This window comes from Mustela putorius, unplaced genomic scaffold (assembly GCF_011764305.1).
Source record: "Mustela putorius furo isolate JIRA1106 unplaced genomic scaffold, ASM1176430v1.1 tig00003845_pilon_pilon_pilon, whole genome shotgun sequence".
In the NCBI taxonomy this organism is placed as follows: Eukaryota; Metazoa; Chordata; class Mammalia; order Carnivora; family Mustelidae; genus Mustela; species Mustela putorius.
Window position 1 is genome coordinate 92,329,215 of NW_025421998.1, and position 13,113 is coordinate 92,342,327.

Sequence of the window (13,113 nt, forward strand, 5' to 3'; positions counted from 1 at the left end):
GAAGCTCATTTATTTTACAAGAGAAGCAGCAGCAAGTATCTATGCACTGAGTGTTCAAAGCACTACTTAACCGTCAGTGATAAAAGTCAGGATTGATTAGGCTTTTGAGGATTGGTCCATAATTGGTCATAGTGTGGTTCTATCATGGTTCCCTTTGTGGTGGCTTTTTAATTAGATGACCGCAGTCTTGAAGAGCCTTAACACGGACACACTTACCCTTCCCTCACTTTTTACATTGGCAGGTAGTTGTGTTTACTTTGGCTTTCTTGTTCTTTATTTTATTTTATTCTTTTTTTAAAGATTTTTTAAATTTTTTTTTAAAGATTCCATTTATTTATTTGACAGAGATCACAAGTAGGCAGAGAAGCAGGCAGAGCAAGAGGAGGAAGCAGTTCCCCGCCGAGCAGAGAGCCCCATGTGGGGCTCGATCCCAGGACCCTGGGATCATGACCTGAGCCGAAGGCTCAGGCTTTAACCCACTGAGCCACCCAGGCTCCCCATTGTTCTTTATTTTAAATATTCCCTGTGTTTATGACAGTGCCAGAGTATGTGTTTAGTCGCGGTGGTATGGACAGAGAGGAAAATAGATGGATGACCAGTATTTAGAATTCTGAAAATTTGTATATACGTACTGTCCTGCTAAATCCCCAGTGAATAAGCACTGAGGCTATTCCAGGCCAAAAGAAAAAAAAAATTATAGCTAGGCCCTTCCTCCTAGGATTTTGGTGCCCTGCAAATCTACTTTTGTAAACTAGTCTAGACTGGACTGCTGCAGAGCTCATGGCCCAGGGTAGTGTCAAGTCCATGGAGGAGAGTAGCATAAAATACTTAGGAAGGAAAGAAGTCCCAGCAAGATTGATAATCCATGGAGAAGTGAAGAAGACCTTCCCCTCCAGAACTCAGATCAGTTTTGTACTCAGTTGGATCTTGACCACACTTGCTTGTTAACCTCAGGGGCCAGTATGCCACATGTCGTTTGGCCTCTTTTACCAGTTTGAGTCTTTCAGCAAATACGTCTTAAACATCTTGTATACCAGGCAAACTACGCATAGATAAAACAAACAAAAAAAAACACTTTGGTCTTTGTGGAGCTCACATTCTGGTGAGGTAGTAAAACTTTCGCCCTTGTGAAAATTCCTCTCCAAGGCATATATCCACCCTCCCCCTCTAAATTTCATCCTCTTACCAAAACTCCACCCTTAACATTAGTGGTATAATTGTGAGTTGTGTCCTTTTTGGTGTTCATTTTGTTCTTGACCCAAAGAGTTGAATTTTTCCCTTTGGTTGGTTGTATGATGGAAGTTTAATGGTAAAGCAGAGGAAAAGCCTAGAATTCCTGCCAGTATGGGTGGGCAACAGTAATGTTTAGGTTAAACAGACAAGATTTATATATTCCTTTTAGAGTTTTGTTGTTGTTGTTGTTTTAAGGTTTTGTTTATTTATTTGACAGAGACACAGAAAGAGAAGGAACACAAGCAGGGCAAGTGGGAGAGGGAGAAGCAGGCTTCCCGCTGAGCAGCCTGGTGATGGGGCTTGATCTTAGAGGACCCTGGGATCATGACCTGAGCCGAAGGCAGACACTTAATGATTGAGCCACTCAGATGCGCCCCTCCTTTTAGTTATTTTATTATTATTATTTTTAAAGATTTTCTTTCTTTATTTTGACAGAGATCACAAGTAGGCAGAGAGGCAGGCAGAAAGAGAGGAGGAAGCAGTCTCCCCGCTGAGCAGAGAGTGTGATGCAGGGTTTGATCCTAGGACCCTGGGATCATGACCTGAGCCAAAGGCAGAGGCTTTAACCTACTCAGCCACCCAGGTGCCCTCCTTTTAGGTTTTTATTGAGAACAGATTGGAAATCTAGTTAAGCAGGGGATAAAGATAAGGGAGTTAACTGGAGGAAAGGCAGTTAGACAACTGCTTTGGGTATCTATGTGCAGAACAGAAGTCATATCTTGTGTTACACAGAAGGGGCGTTAGACCTAGAAATCAGTGTAAGCAGATTTCCCAGTAAGTATCTGGAATAAGTGTCTTTCTGGGCTTCGGTTCCTTTGTCTGTAGATTAGGAATAAAACTAGATCAGTGAGTGGTTCCTAACACTGTATATTAAAAACACCTGGGAGGCTTTTACAGCTCTGTCTTTGGAGGGTAGGCTTGGATCTATTTCCAGAAGCTTGCATCAATATTATTACCCTGGGTCTAGGTTAAAAACCACTGTATTGGATCAATGGCATTCCCAACTGGCATCATAACATTTTAGGAAATGAGTGTAGCTTCCCATTACCAACTCTAACTATAGAAATACATGTGTAGAGGGAGTTGTTGGAGAGAGTATTAAGATACCAATGAAGAGACACACTTGCTGGGGCTACTGGTTGGCTTCTGTTGGTAGAGTATGTAACTCTTGGTCATGAGGTCATGAGTTTAAACCCCACTTGGGGCATGGAGCCTACTTACACACACACACACACACACACACACACAGGCTGGTAGCAAAGATGGTAACAATGTATTTTGCAACTCTTTCATTACTATCTTATTTTCCTGCATATTTTAGGAGCATTACATTTTAACTTCTTAAAAATGTTGCTTAATAAGCAGTTTTGAATTTCCACACATCAATAGCAAGTTTCACTTGCTGCTTAATGTCACTGGAAGACTTATTTAATCCATAGATTTATGAGAGGAAGGAGTGGGGCCCGAAGGAATCTCAGCATACTCAGCAACAGTGATACGTGAGAGCCATTAGAGGGATGATAACTTATAATACTGGGGAATATTCCTTATTATTCCCAAAGGATAACTTTGAAGACATTGTCTATATTCCCACATTCATTCTTTTATGTGATTAGTAACCCAGGTAGTAGAGTTTAACAGAAAAACTTTTTATTTTTTTTATTTTTTTTAAGATAATCATAAAATGTCAGAGTTGGAAAGAGGAAGCTACTTTAGTAGTTCAGTTCTTTGCTCAGTGTCTTAGAAAAATGGTTGTCTAAACTGTACTGGGATCTTCCAGTTATCTGGGAATTCACTAACTCTCCAGGAAGTGTATTCTGTCTTTGGAAAGCTTTGATCATTAGAAAGTGGGTGGGGGTTTTTTGTTTATGTTTTTAATTTGAGAGAAAGTTAAAATCTGACTTTGAAGTCCCTTGGAACAATATTAAGATCTGTTTCTGCTTCATGTTGAAAAGTTCTTTAGTTAAAAAAGAAAGAAAGAAAGGAAGAAAAGTTCTTTAGTTGTTTGAGGTCTAGGTTCACATTTTGATTTTTCTTGGCTAATTGCATCTGTCCTCCGGCTTTTTTTGTATAGCTTGGTTTTGAAATACTTGGTCTAACTTATTTATATCCCTTTGAAATGTGTAGCACACAGAATGTATCTTTTGGAAGAGAGGTGTTTGCCAGCCTTCAGCAAGAGATTCTTACTTTGTTCATACTATGTCCTGTAAGTTAATTTATCTCAATCATGCCACATTATAACTCTTACTCTTGACTAGTATGTTTTCAAATTTGTCTTAATTTTCTGCTCATAGCTATTTGTAAATTTGTCTTCTTAGATATGACTTCATATTTTTGAGAAATTTGATCTGATCTGTCAATTCTTTTGAATCTTAAAATTTTTTTTGAAGTTTATTAAAGTAATGCCTACATATAACTTGGGTCTCAAACTCACAACCCTGAAATCAAGAGTCACATGCTCTTCCAACTCAGCTAAGATTCTTTTGAATCTTAATCCAGTGAATTCACTTTTTTTTTTTTAAAGCTTGGGATATTGTACAAAATAGACTTTCATATCCTTTGTTGTATCCAGGTTGTTGGCCAAAAAGTTAAGACAGAGTCATTTCTAGGTACTTACATAACAAAGCTTAAGGCCCAGACCTATGTGCCAGTGATTGTCCTATTCTGTTTTTTGCTGCTAGAAACATCCCTCTGCTTGACACTGGCTTTTATTTTTTTTTTTTTTTAAAGAGTAAATCTTCTGTAAAACCTCAAGGATTCTTTTCTTAGCTTTTCCCAAGGTTAGTTTGCTTCCTCACACATCTTAAATCCAGTTTAAATGTATCCTCTTCAGAAAGACCTCCTCTGACCTCCAAGCAGCCTCCCATCATAATGGGAGGGTTCCTGTTTTATTAAACCTCTTAACTGTATTCAGAGACACAATCATGGTTAATTACTTATTTCCCCTCTTCTAAATGTCAACTCCATGAGGTCAGAGACTGTATGTATCTGTGTCAGTTAGCTCTGTGTCCCTACCACATGGCATAAATGGGTACATAGTTAACTGAAGGAATGACTTTACTACTATGTTTGTCGTACTTTATGCATAGTTTGTATAACAAAACCAAAGGCCATATTTACTGTGCCTTTTCAAATTATTGTATTCTCTTTTTACCAACTTTTGAGCAGTTCTGAGACATTCTATTTGATAGGATAGCATACTTGCAGTTGGAAAATCTGTTTTATTTGGATCTCCATTACAGATATCCACATCTGTAAATATCTTTGCATTCAGCCCAATTCCCGCCCCCCCCCCAATTTTCCCCTTAAAGGATTTCCTGAAATATCAGTTGCCCAGATAATGTAAAAATGGGTGGATTTTTAGGAATTTTGGTCTCAGGAGAAAACCTAATTTGGTTAAATAATGTCTAATTGGAATTCTAAGTAGGAGGATCCTAGGTTCAATGGGAGTATATTTTAGATCCCTGATACATGCTTGTAAATAGGATTTTAATTTTTTGTAAAATTATATTGGGTGTTAATAAATTTCTTTTTGCTAGTTCACCTAGAGTCTTATCTGGAATCCTTATCAAGTTTAGTGGTCTTATGTTTGAGAACTCCATCTTTATTTGAAAATCAGAACGTTCAGAGAATATTGATATAATTCAGAAATTTGATTTACATATTCTTTTAGTTAATTTTAAACTAACGTTATCTTTTCTGTGTTAATAGGTTAAGTGAAATTTGATTTGATAAAGAAGCCGGAAGCTTTTTCAGATTTTTAGTTTTTCTTGTCTGTCTGTTCTTGCTGATCTCCGGCTAGCTGAAGTAGTCTCAGCTTGCTACTTCTCCGCCATCTTGACTCTTCCTCCTTGTCTGTCTGTTCTTAAGTACGAAAGTAATCACTGTTGCCATCTGTTGATAGACAGAATTGATGTGGATTTTTTTCTGACATCAGCTTTTATGCTTGTCCATGAAATTTTGTAATTTGAAAGTCCATAAATAAAGAAGCATCTGTAAGACTTAATATGTATTTTGAAGAGAACTGTGGCGATTAATGAAGTTTTGAAAAATGTGTTTACTGTTTCAATAATATGTCTTTTTTCTACCCCCCAGAGAATGGATCTTGGAGAATGTCTGAAAGTTCATGACCTGGCTTTAAGAGCAGATTATGAAATTGCGTCCAAAGAACAAGATTTTTTCTTCGAACTTGATGTATGTAATTTTTCTTTAATGGGTTAGATTATTTTTTTGTAGTAAATGTTTTGAATGTGGATTAATATCTCTATAGGAAAAGGCTCTTAGCAAGTTATCTTCTTTGTGTTTATTTGAAGGACAGTTCTAAAGTAAGATCCTGAATTTTCTTGACTAACAATATTTTTTTTAAAATATAAGGTGAAACTGGGTAGTTTAAAAAAAATGTGTAAAAATCCTTGCAGTGCATATAATCTTTTGAAAAACTGTTCCAGTAAAGTTGTGATGATAAAGGAAACCTCAATTTAAGCACATGTAAACAACAAATTTCTAATGTATTTTAGGCCCTTAAATAATCTACAGAACTTTTATGTTCATTTTTGTTTGTATCTATGAATATGTATAGAGGGAAAGAGGATATTGAGTACAGTGTTTTTTATGTAAAACTGATAGGAGAAATATTAAAAGGTACCACTTACATATCTTAAAGGCCCAAGATCTGATTTATTTATACAAACAGAATCGTTCATTATAAAAATAGGGAAACTTTTTTTATATTTATATAAAACTTACCAATTAGTATTACATAAAAGATACTAATGAACACACATCTTCTGATTGTTTTTACAGTAAGGTATAATAGGTATATTACTTGGTTTGGAAGGTAAAGCAGTCAATAGGCACCTCCATCTACTTCTCTCCTAAGAATTTCTGCTAATAGAAATGAAAATTAGGAGTGCCTGGGTGGCTTAGTCAGTTAAGTGTCCTACTTGGTTTTGGCTCAGATCATGATCTCAGGGTTGTGAGATCAAGTCCTGCATTGGGTTCCATGCTGGGTGTGGAGCCTGCTTAAGATTCTCTCTCCCTCTCATTCTCTCCCTGCCCATGTGCATTCTCTCTCTCTGTCAAACAAAACAAAAAAACAATATCACCTATGTAAACATAATTTAATATGGGACTGGAACAGTTGGGGGAGACATGTTAAATCAACTAGATTGATAAAAAAAAATAAAAAGGCTTAAAATAAAAATAGATTTATTTTATCTGGGCATAAAATAAAGCAGAAACCATCACCTAGATATAGGGATATGGATAATTAAGTCATTTTCCATATTTAACTGTTTTTCTTTAGTGGTTGTGGGCCTTGCAGAATGTTTTTATACTCGTCTCATATATCAGTGCTTTAAAAATTTCTAATGGGTTAATTCAAAAGGGTCTTCCTTGTTCTGAGGTGTTGAGAGTCTCTCATGGTTTCTCCTGGTATTTTTTATGGCTTCATTCTATACACTTAGATCTTTCAAAGAAGTTAAATTAATGCTGGTCTAAGGAATTGAGGTACAGATTTAGCTTTATTTTTCCAGATAGCTACTTGGTTGACCTAACAGTACTGATGAGTACATCTTTTTCCTCTGACTGCTTTCAGATCCCCCTTTAAGCTTCCCATAAATAAATTTTAATAGACCTATCTTGTGAATTTAAAGATGAATTTTAAATTAAAAGAGCTAAATAGGTTTTTGTTTTTTTTTTTTAAGATTTTTATTTATTTGAGAGAGCCTGCACACACATGAGCAGGGTGGGTGGGGAGGGGCGGAGGTGGGTGCTGGTTGTGGAGAAGCAGACTTCCTGCTGAGCAGGGAACCTGACATGGGGCTCTGTCCCAGAACTCAAGGATTATGACCTGACGGCAGGCAGACGCTTAACCAACTGAGCGACCCATTTGTCCCTAAATACCTGTTTCTTTATCATTACAGATAAGAGCTTTTAAATGAACCTGTTGCTTTTTATTTCTAAGAAATTCCTAGAATCTGCTATGTGCTGAGATTTTATTTTTAATTAAACATTTGTATTTTAAATTAGTTCTCTTTCTGTACAGTAAGATATGAAAGTCCAAATTGCTTGACTTGGGAATAAACCTTTAAAGTTTACTTTTAAATAAATTACTATTTTATTATAGACATGCTAATACATGCCTGACAAATGTTTTTAATGTATTTATTGAATTGGATTTTTACAATGTAGATGTTGCTAAAATTCTCAGTGGTTTATTCTTTGAAAAGAAAGCAAGTTTTCCTGATTGTAACATTTTCATTGTGGAAAATCTGAGAAGCATGGAAAAACTAATTATTGAAAATTTTGCATATACTCAAGAAGAATTGCTAAAATTTTATGTATGCTCTCCTTTTTTTCTGTGCTTTTTTTTTTTTTTTTTAAAGATTGTATTTATTTATTTGACAGAGCTCACAAGTAGGCAGAGAGGCAGGTAGAGAAAGAGAGGGAGGCAGGTTCCCTGCTGAGCAGAGAGCCTGATGCAGGATCCCAGGATCCCAAGCTGAGCCGAAGGCAGAGGCTTTAACCCACTGAGCCACCCAAGCGCCCCTTTTTCTGTGCTTTATTTTACAGAGTTGGGATTTTATGGCATATGATACTGTGTAAAATCCTTTTTATTTACAAATCATGAACATTTTCTTGTATCATTAAGTATTAAAACCTTTTTTTATTGGCTGAAGATCAAAATTTCTACATTACCTAGGTATTTAGGGTATTTACAACTTAAAAATAACACTGTGAGGAACATCTTTGAATATTAAGCCTCCTGTATATCGGATTATTTTCTTAAAAGGTATTTCTGGAAGCAAAATTACTAAGTCAGGAGACATTTTTAAGTCTTTTGATACCAGTTACCACGTTGTCTTTTTTAAACACTGCACTGTCTCTTCAGCGGAGTATGAGAGTGGTAGTTTCCTTACAGTTTCACTTTTCTGGGAACTGTTTATGTTTACTCTGCTAATTTAATAGGTGATGAAGTTGTATTTTTGATTCATAATTGAACGTGCTTGCTTTTGTTTTTTTACTACCCTATTAGCACTTCAAAAAATAAAGTATGGGGTCCCTAGGTGGCTCTGTTGGTTAAGTGCCTGGCTCTTGATCTCAGGGTTGTGAGTTCAGGCCTTGTATTGGGCTCCATGCTGGGTTTAGAGCCTCCTTTAAAAAATAAGAAAATTATGTATAATTTTTGAGTGAAGATATTCCTCAATAAAGTTGATTTTTCTAGCAGTAATTTTCTTTTAATTAAATTTTGCAGGCTATGGATCATCTTCAGTCATTCATTGCAGATTGTGATAGAAGAACAGAAGTGGCTAAGAAAAGATTAGCAGAAACTCAAGAAGAGATCAGTGCTGAAGTGGCAGCAAAGGTAAGAATTTCGGTTATTTCATTAGTACTACAAAATACTGTTTCAACTCACTAATTTCTAACTTTTTTTTTTTTTTAAGATTTTTATTTATTTATTTGACAGAGAGAGATCAAAAGTAGGCCGAGAGACAGGCAGAGAGAGAGGAGGAAGCAGGCTCTCCGCTGAGCTGTCTTGTGCAGGGCTCGATCCCAGGACCCTGAGATCATGACCTGAGCCGAAGGCAGAGGCTTAACCCACTGAACCACCCAGGCGTCCCTAATTCTAACTTTTTATTTTGAAATAATTACATCCACAGATTGCAGTCTTTGTAGGGAATTCTCTGAGCTCTTCCTCTAGCCTCCCCTAATGTTCACATTTTTTTCTTTTTTAAAGATTTTATTTATTTACAGACAGAGATCACAAGTAGGCAGAGAGGCAGGGAGAAGAGGAAGCAGGCTCCTCGCTGAGCAGAGAACCCGATGTGGGGGGCTCGATCCCAGGACCCTGGGATCATGACCCAAGCCGAAGGTAGAGGCTTTAACTCACTGAGCCACCCAAGCGCCCCTGATGTTCACATTTTATACGGCTACAGTACACAAGGAATTGATACTGGTCCAATCATGACTTTTTACTCAGATTTTTTTTTTTTTTTAAGATTTTATTTATTTATTTGACAGAGATCACAAGTAGGCAGAGAGGCAGGCAGAGAGAGAGGAGGAAGCTTCCGGCTCCCTGCCAAGCAGAGACCCCGGTGTGGAGCTTGATCCCAGGAGCCCAGGATCATGACCTGAGCCGAAGGCAGAGACTTTAACCCACTGAGCCACCCAGGCGCCCCATTTTACTCAGATTTTGCCATTTGTGCGTGCACTTGCATATGTGTATATATCGCTCGGTGCAGTTTTATTACATTTGTAAGTAACTTGGGTAGTTACCACCATAGTTAAGTTACTTCACTATAACATCATGATGAGAGTCCCTCATATTACCCTTTAGAGCCACATCTATTTCCCCTTTCTCCTGTCTTCTGGAAACCACTAATGTATTCTCTGGCTCTATAATTATGTTATTTTACTGAATATTACATAAATGGAATCAGGTAACCTTTTGAGATGGTTCTTTTCACTCAGCACAGGTTCCTTGATTCATATAAGTTGTTATGTGTATCAGTTCATTCCTTTTTGAGTAATATTTCATGGTATGGCTATGCCACAGTTTAACCACACATTGAAAGATGTTTAGGTTGTTTGCACTTTCTGGTTAACACCAGTAAAACTGCAATAAATATTTCATTTCTTCGGGATTAAAAAAAAAAGGAAGGTAGTTCGGGGTCATGTGGTCATATTATAAGTCCATTTTTAGTTTTGAAAGCAGGTGTCAAACTTTTTTCTAGAGTGGCTGTATGAGATTCTACCAGCAATGTGTTAGTGATTTAGTTTCTTCACATCTGTGCCAGCATTTGGTTTTCATTTTCATTGTAGCCATTCTTAAAGGTGTGCAGTGATATTTCTTGGTTTTAGTTTGCATTTCCCAATGCCTAATGATGCTGAACATATTTTTGATGTGTTTATTTGGCATTTAGGTACCTCTTTAATGAAATGTCTTGTCTTAAACCCATTCTCCAGATGGACTACTCAATTTTTTTTTAATGTTGATTTTTTAGATGTATGTTTTACCCTCTGTTTTTAAAAAGTACTTCTTCATGGGAACATGTGGTGGCCTGAGTTGATTAAGCATGCAAAGGCTGATCGCTCAGCTCAGGTCTTGATCTCAACAAGCCCTGTGTTGTGCTCTATGCTGGGTGTGGAGCCTACTTAAGGAAAAGAAAAAAAATTTTTATATGTGAACTTAAAAACAAAAAGGGGAAACAGGGGTGCCTGACTGACTCAGTTGGTAGAACATTCAATTCTTGATCTCTGGGTTGTGAATTTGAGCCCCATGTTGGGTGTGGGGATTACTTAAATAAATAAATAACGTTTAAAAAGACAAACAGAAAACTGGAAAGAAAAGTACAATAAATCCCAGTGGATTCATAGTTTTTTGCTCTTGTTTCATTGTTCTATTTATTTATTTAAAAATTTTACTTACTTGAGTGAAAGACAGAAATGGAGCAGGGGAAGGCGCTGAGGGAGAAGGAGAAGGAGACTCCTCACTGAGCAGGAAGGCAAACATGGGGCTCAATCCAGAACCCTGGAATCAAGATCTGGGCTGAAGACAGATGCTTAACCAGCTGAGCCACCCAGGCGTCCCTGTTTCATTATTTTAAAAGCAAATTCCAGATGTCACATCGTTTCACCTCTAAAGCATAACCATAATAAATCACATCCAGAAAGTTAATAATTTTTTAACATTATCTAATATCCTGAACGTGTTCATTTTTCCTATATAGAGTTGGTTTGTTCTAATCAGAATCTAAAAAAGTCCATTTATTGCATTTTGTTGATTTGATGACTTAACTACTTTGAAATATTTTGTGCTGTTCAATATAGTTTTTACATTTTTTAAAAGATTTTATTTATTTGACAGAGATCACAAGTAGGCAGAGAGGCAGGCAGAAAGATAGGAGAAAGCAGGCTCCCTGCAGAGCAGAGAGCCCAATGTGGGGCTCAATCCCAGGACCACACACAAACATACACAAGTATGTTCATAAGAGTGTCATTAAAGATAAAAAGATGGCGCAAAGGAAGATTTGGGTCTCTGCTTACGTTTAAGTGGGGGTGAAATTTGGTGACTGATCAAGAATGTTTCACAGAATAGTTGAATCTTGTTGAATGAATATGCATTCATGAGTTCAGACAAGGGAGGTAAGGGACAATGTCCGAGGAAAAGGGATGACATCCCTCTGCAAAGTCACAAATGCAGAAAACAAGAGTAAATATGGGAAACTAGCTATAACTATAGATTGTGTTGTGAAGTGGGGGAACACAAGAGATGGTTTGCCAAGGTAGATAAGGGTAGATAGTGGAAGATAGTGGAAGAAACGGTATTTTATGCTTGGAATACATTGCCAATGCAGAGGTTGTAAAGTAATAGTTAAATTGAGGTCAGTTGTATTTCCTGATCTCCCTGTAATGAGAGGGCAGGTAGGTTTAAACACCCTCATCCCACCAGTTCATTTATGAAATGCTCAGAAAGCATTATTTATCCTCATATTGCCTTGAGTCTTTTTTGAGCATTTATGAAATATTTTGAACTCTGATAATTTATTCTGCTTTTTATTCATGATCTTTTCTGTTTCTTTCTAGGCAGAACGTGTTCATGAGTTAAATGAAGAAATTGGTAAGTTGTTGGCCAAGGTGGAACAACTAGGAGCTGAAGGAAATGTGGAAGAATCTCAGAAAGTAATGGATGAAGTAGAGAAAGCACGGGCAAAGAAAAGAGAAGCGGAGGTAATACAATTTTTAATGGTAATATGTTCAGTCTTACTGTCAAAACATACTTGATTGGAAATTATTGAAAACTTATTGTTAGTACAGGAAATTTAAACTAATTATAAAATTTAATTAGTCTATCCCATAGAGATGGATTATATATCAACATTGGGGGGTTTTTGTTTTTACTTTAGAGGCTTTGATCTGTTGAAGTTTTTAAGTAGAAAATGAAATCAACTAGACTAGCTGGTCATACACAGCAGTCACATACAGAATGCATTTATGCATTTCCTGTGATATCTTCCCTCCCTTGACTTTACCATCATGCAACCATAGCATTCTCTCTTCACTTCACATCTCAGTACAGTTCTGCTAGTACTTCGGGAGCCTTCTCTCATTCTTTCTCTGTAGTAGCACAAATCAAAATCTAATATCCTACAGCCAAAATTCTATTTTGTTTGGCCCACCTCGTGTGTTCTAAAAAATCGGATGCCTTCAGATGGGGTTGTATTCTCCCATTTTGCCATAGTCTCCATTGCTCTTAACTGTATCACACCTCTGTTTAATTTGTTCTTATTCTGCCCTCTTTTAAAATGGAAGCCTAGATAATTGATTTTAGCCCATTTGATGCTACAGATTTTCTTCTGGCACAATTGTAGCTGGATCCCACAGAATTCCATATTTTGTTCTTATTTTCATTCAGTTCAGATATTTTCTAATATTCTTTGTGATTTCTTCTTTGATCTATGAGTTACTTAGGAGTGTGTTTTTATATATTTGGTGTTTTTTCCAAGTAGTTTTCTGATTTTAATTTACTTCTGTTGCAGTTGGGAGAACATTTGTGTGATTTTAGGTCTCTTAGATATTATCAGTACTTATTTTGTGCCCTGCATGTGGTCTTGGTGAAATGTCTGCCTTAAACCCATTCTCCAGATGGACTACTTGTTTTTGTTTTTGTTTTTTTTTTAACATTGATTTGGAAAGATGGAATGGTCCATCTGCATTTGAAAAGAATGATACTCTGCCTTATTAAGTGGAGTGTTCATAAATGTTAATTGAGTCAAGATAGTTGATTGATTAATCAAGTTCTCCATATCAGATTTTCTGTTCTATTTACTGAGAGGGGTATTAAAGTCTCCATCTCTAATTGTGGTAGACTTAAACCCA

At 36.7% G+C, this 13,113-nt stretch overlaps 1 protein-coding gene across 15 annotated transcripts in view; it reads left to right on the forward strand.

Annotated features, from left to right (window-relative positions):
- Positions 1-13,113, forward strand: part of LOC101680623 (putative RNA-binding protein Luc7-like 2) — a 61,672-nt gene that overhangs the window by 30,423 nt on the left and 18,136 nt on the right. For 8 of the 15 annotated variants that reach the window (XM_004741660.3, XM_004741664.3, XM_004741663.3 and 5 more), the window contains 3 exons: positions 5,329-5,427; positions 8,489-8,599; positions 11,821-11,964. In XM_004741660.3, the coding sequence (XP_004741717.1) occupies positions 5,329-5,427; positions 8,489-8,599; positions 11,821-11,964 (354 nt within the window). Of the gene's footprint in view, positions 1-3,360; positions 3,440-5,328; positions 5,428-8,488; positions 8,600-11,820; positions 11,965-13,113 lie in introns of all 15 variants that reach the window. The other 7 variants (XM_004741657.3, XM_013049868.2, XM_004741658.3 and 4 more) reach the window with 1 other exon arrangement.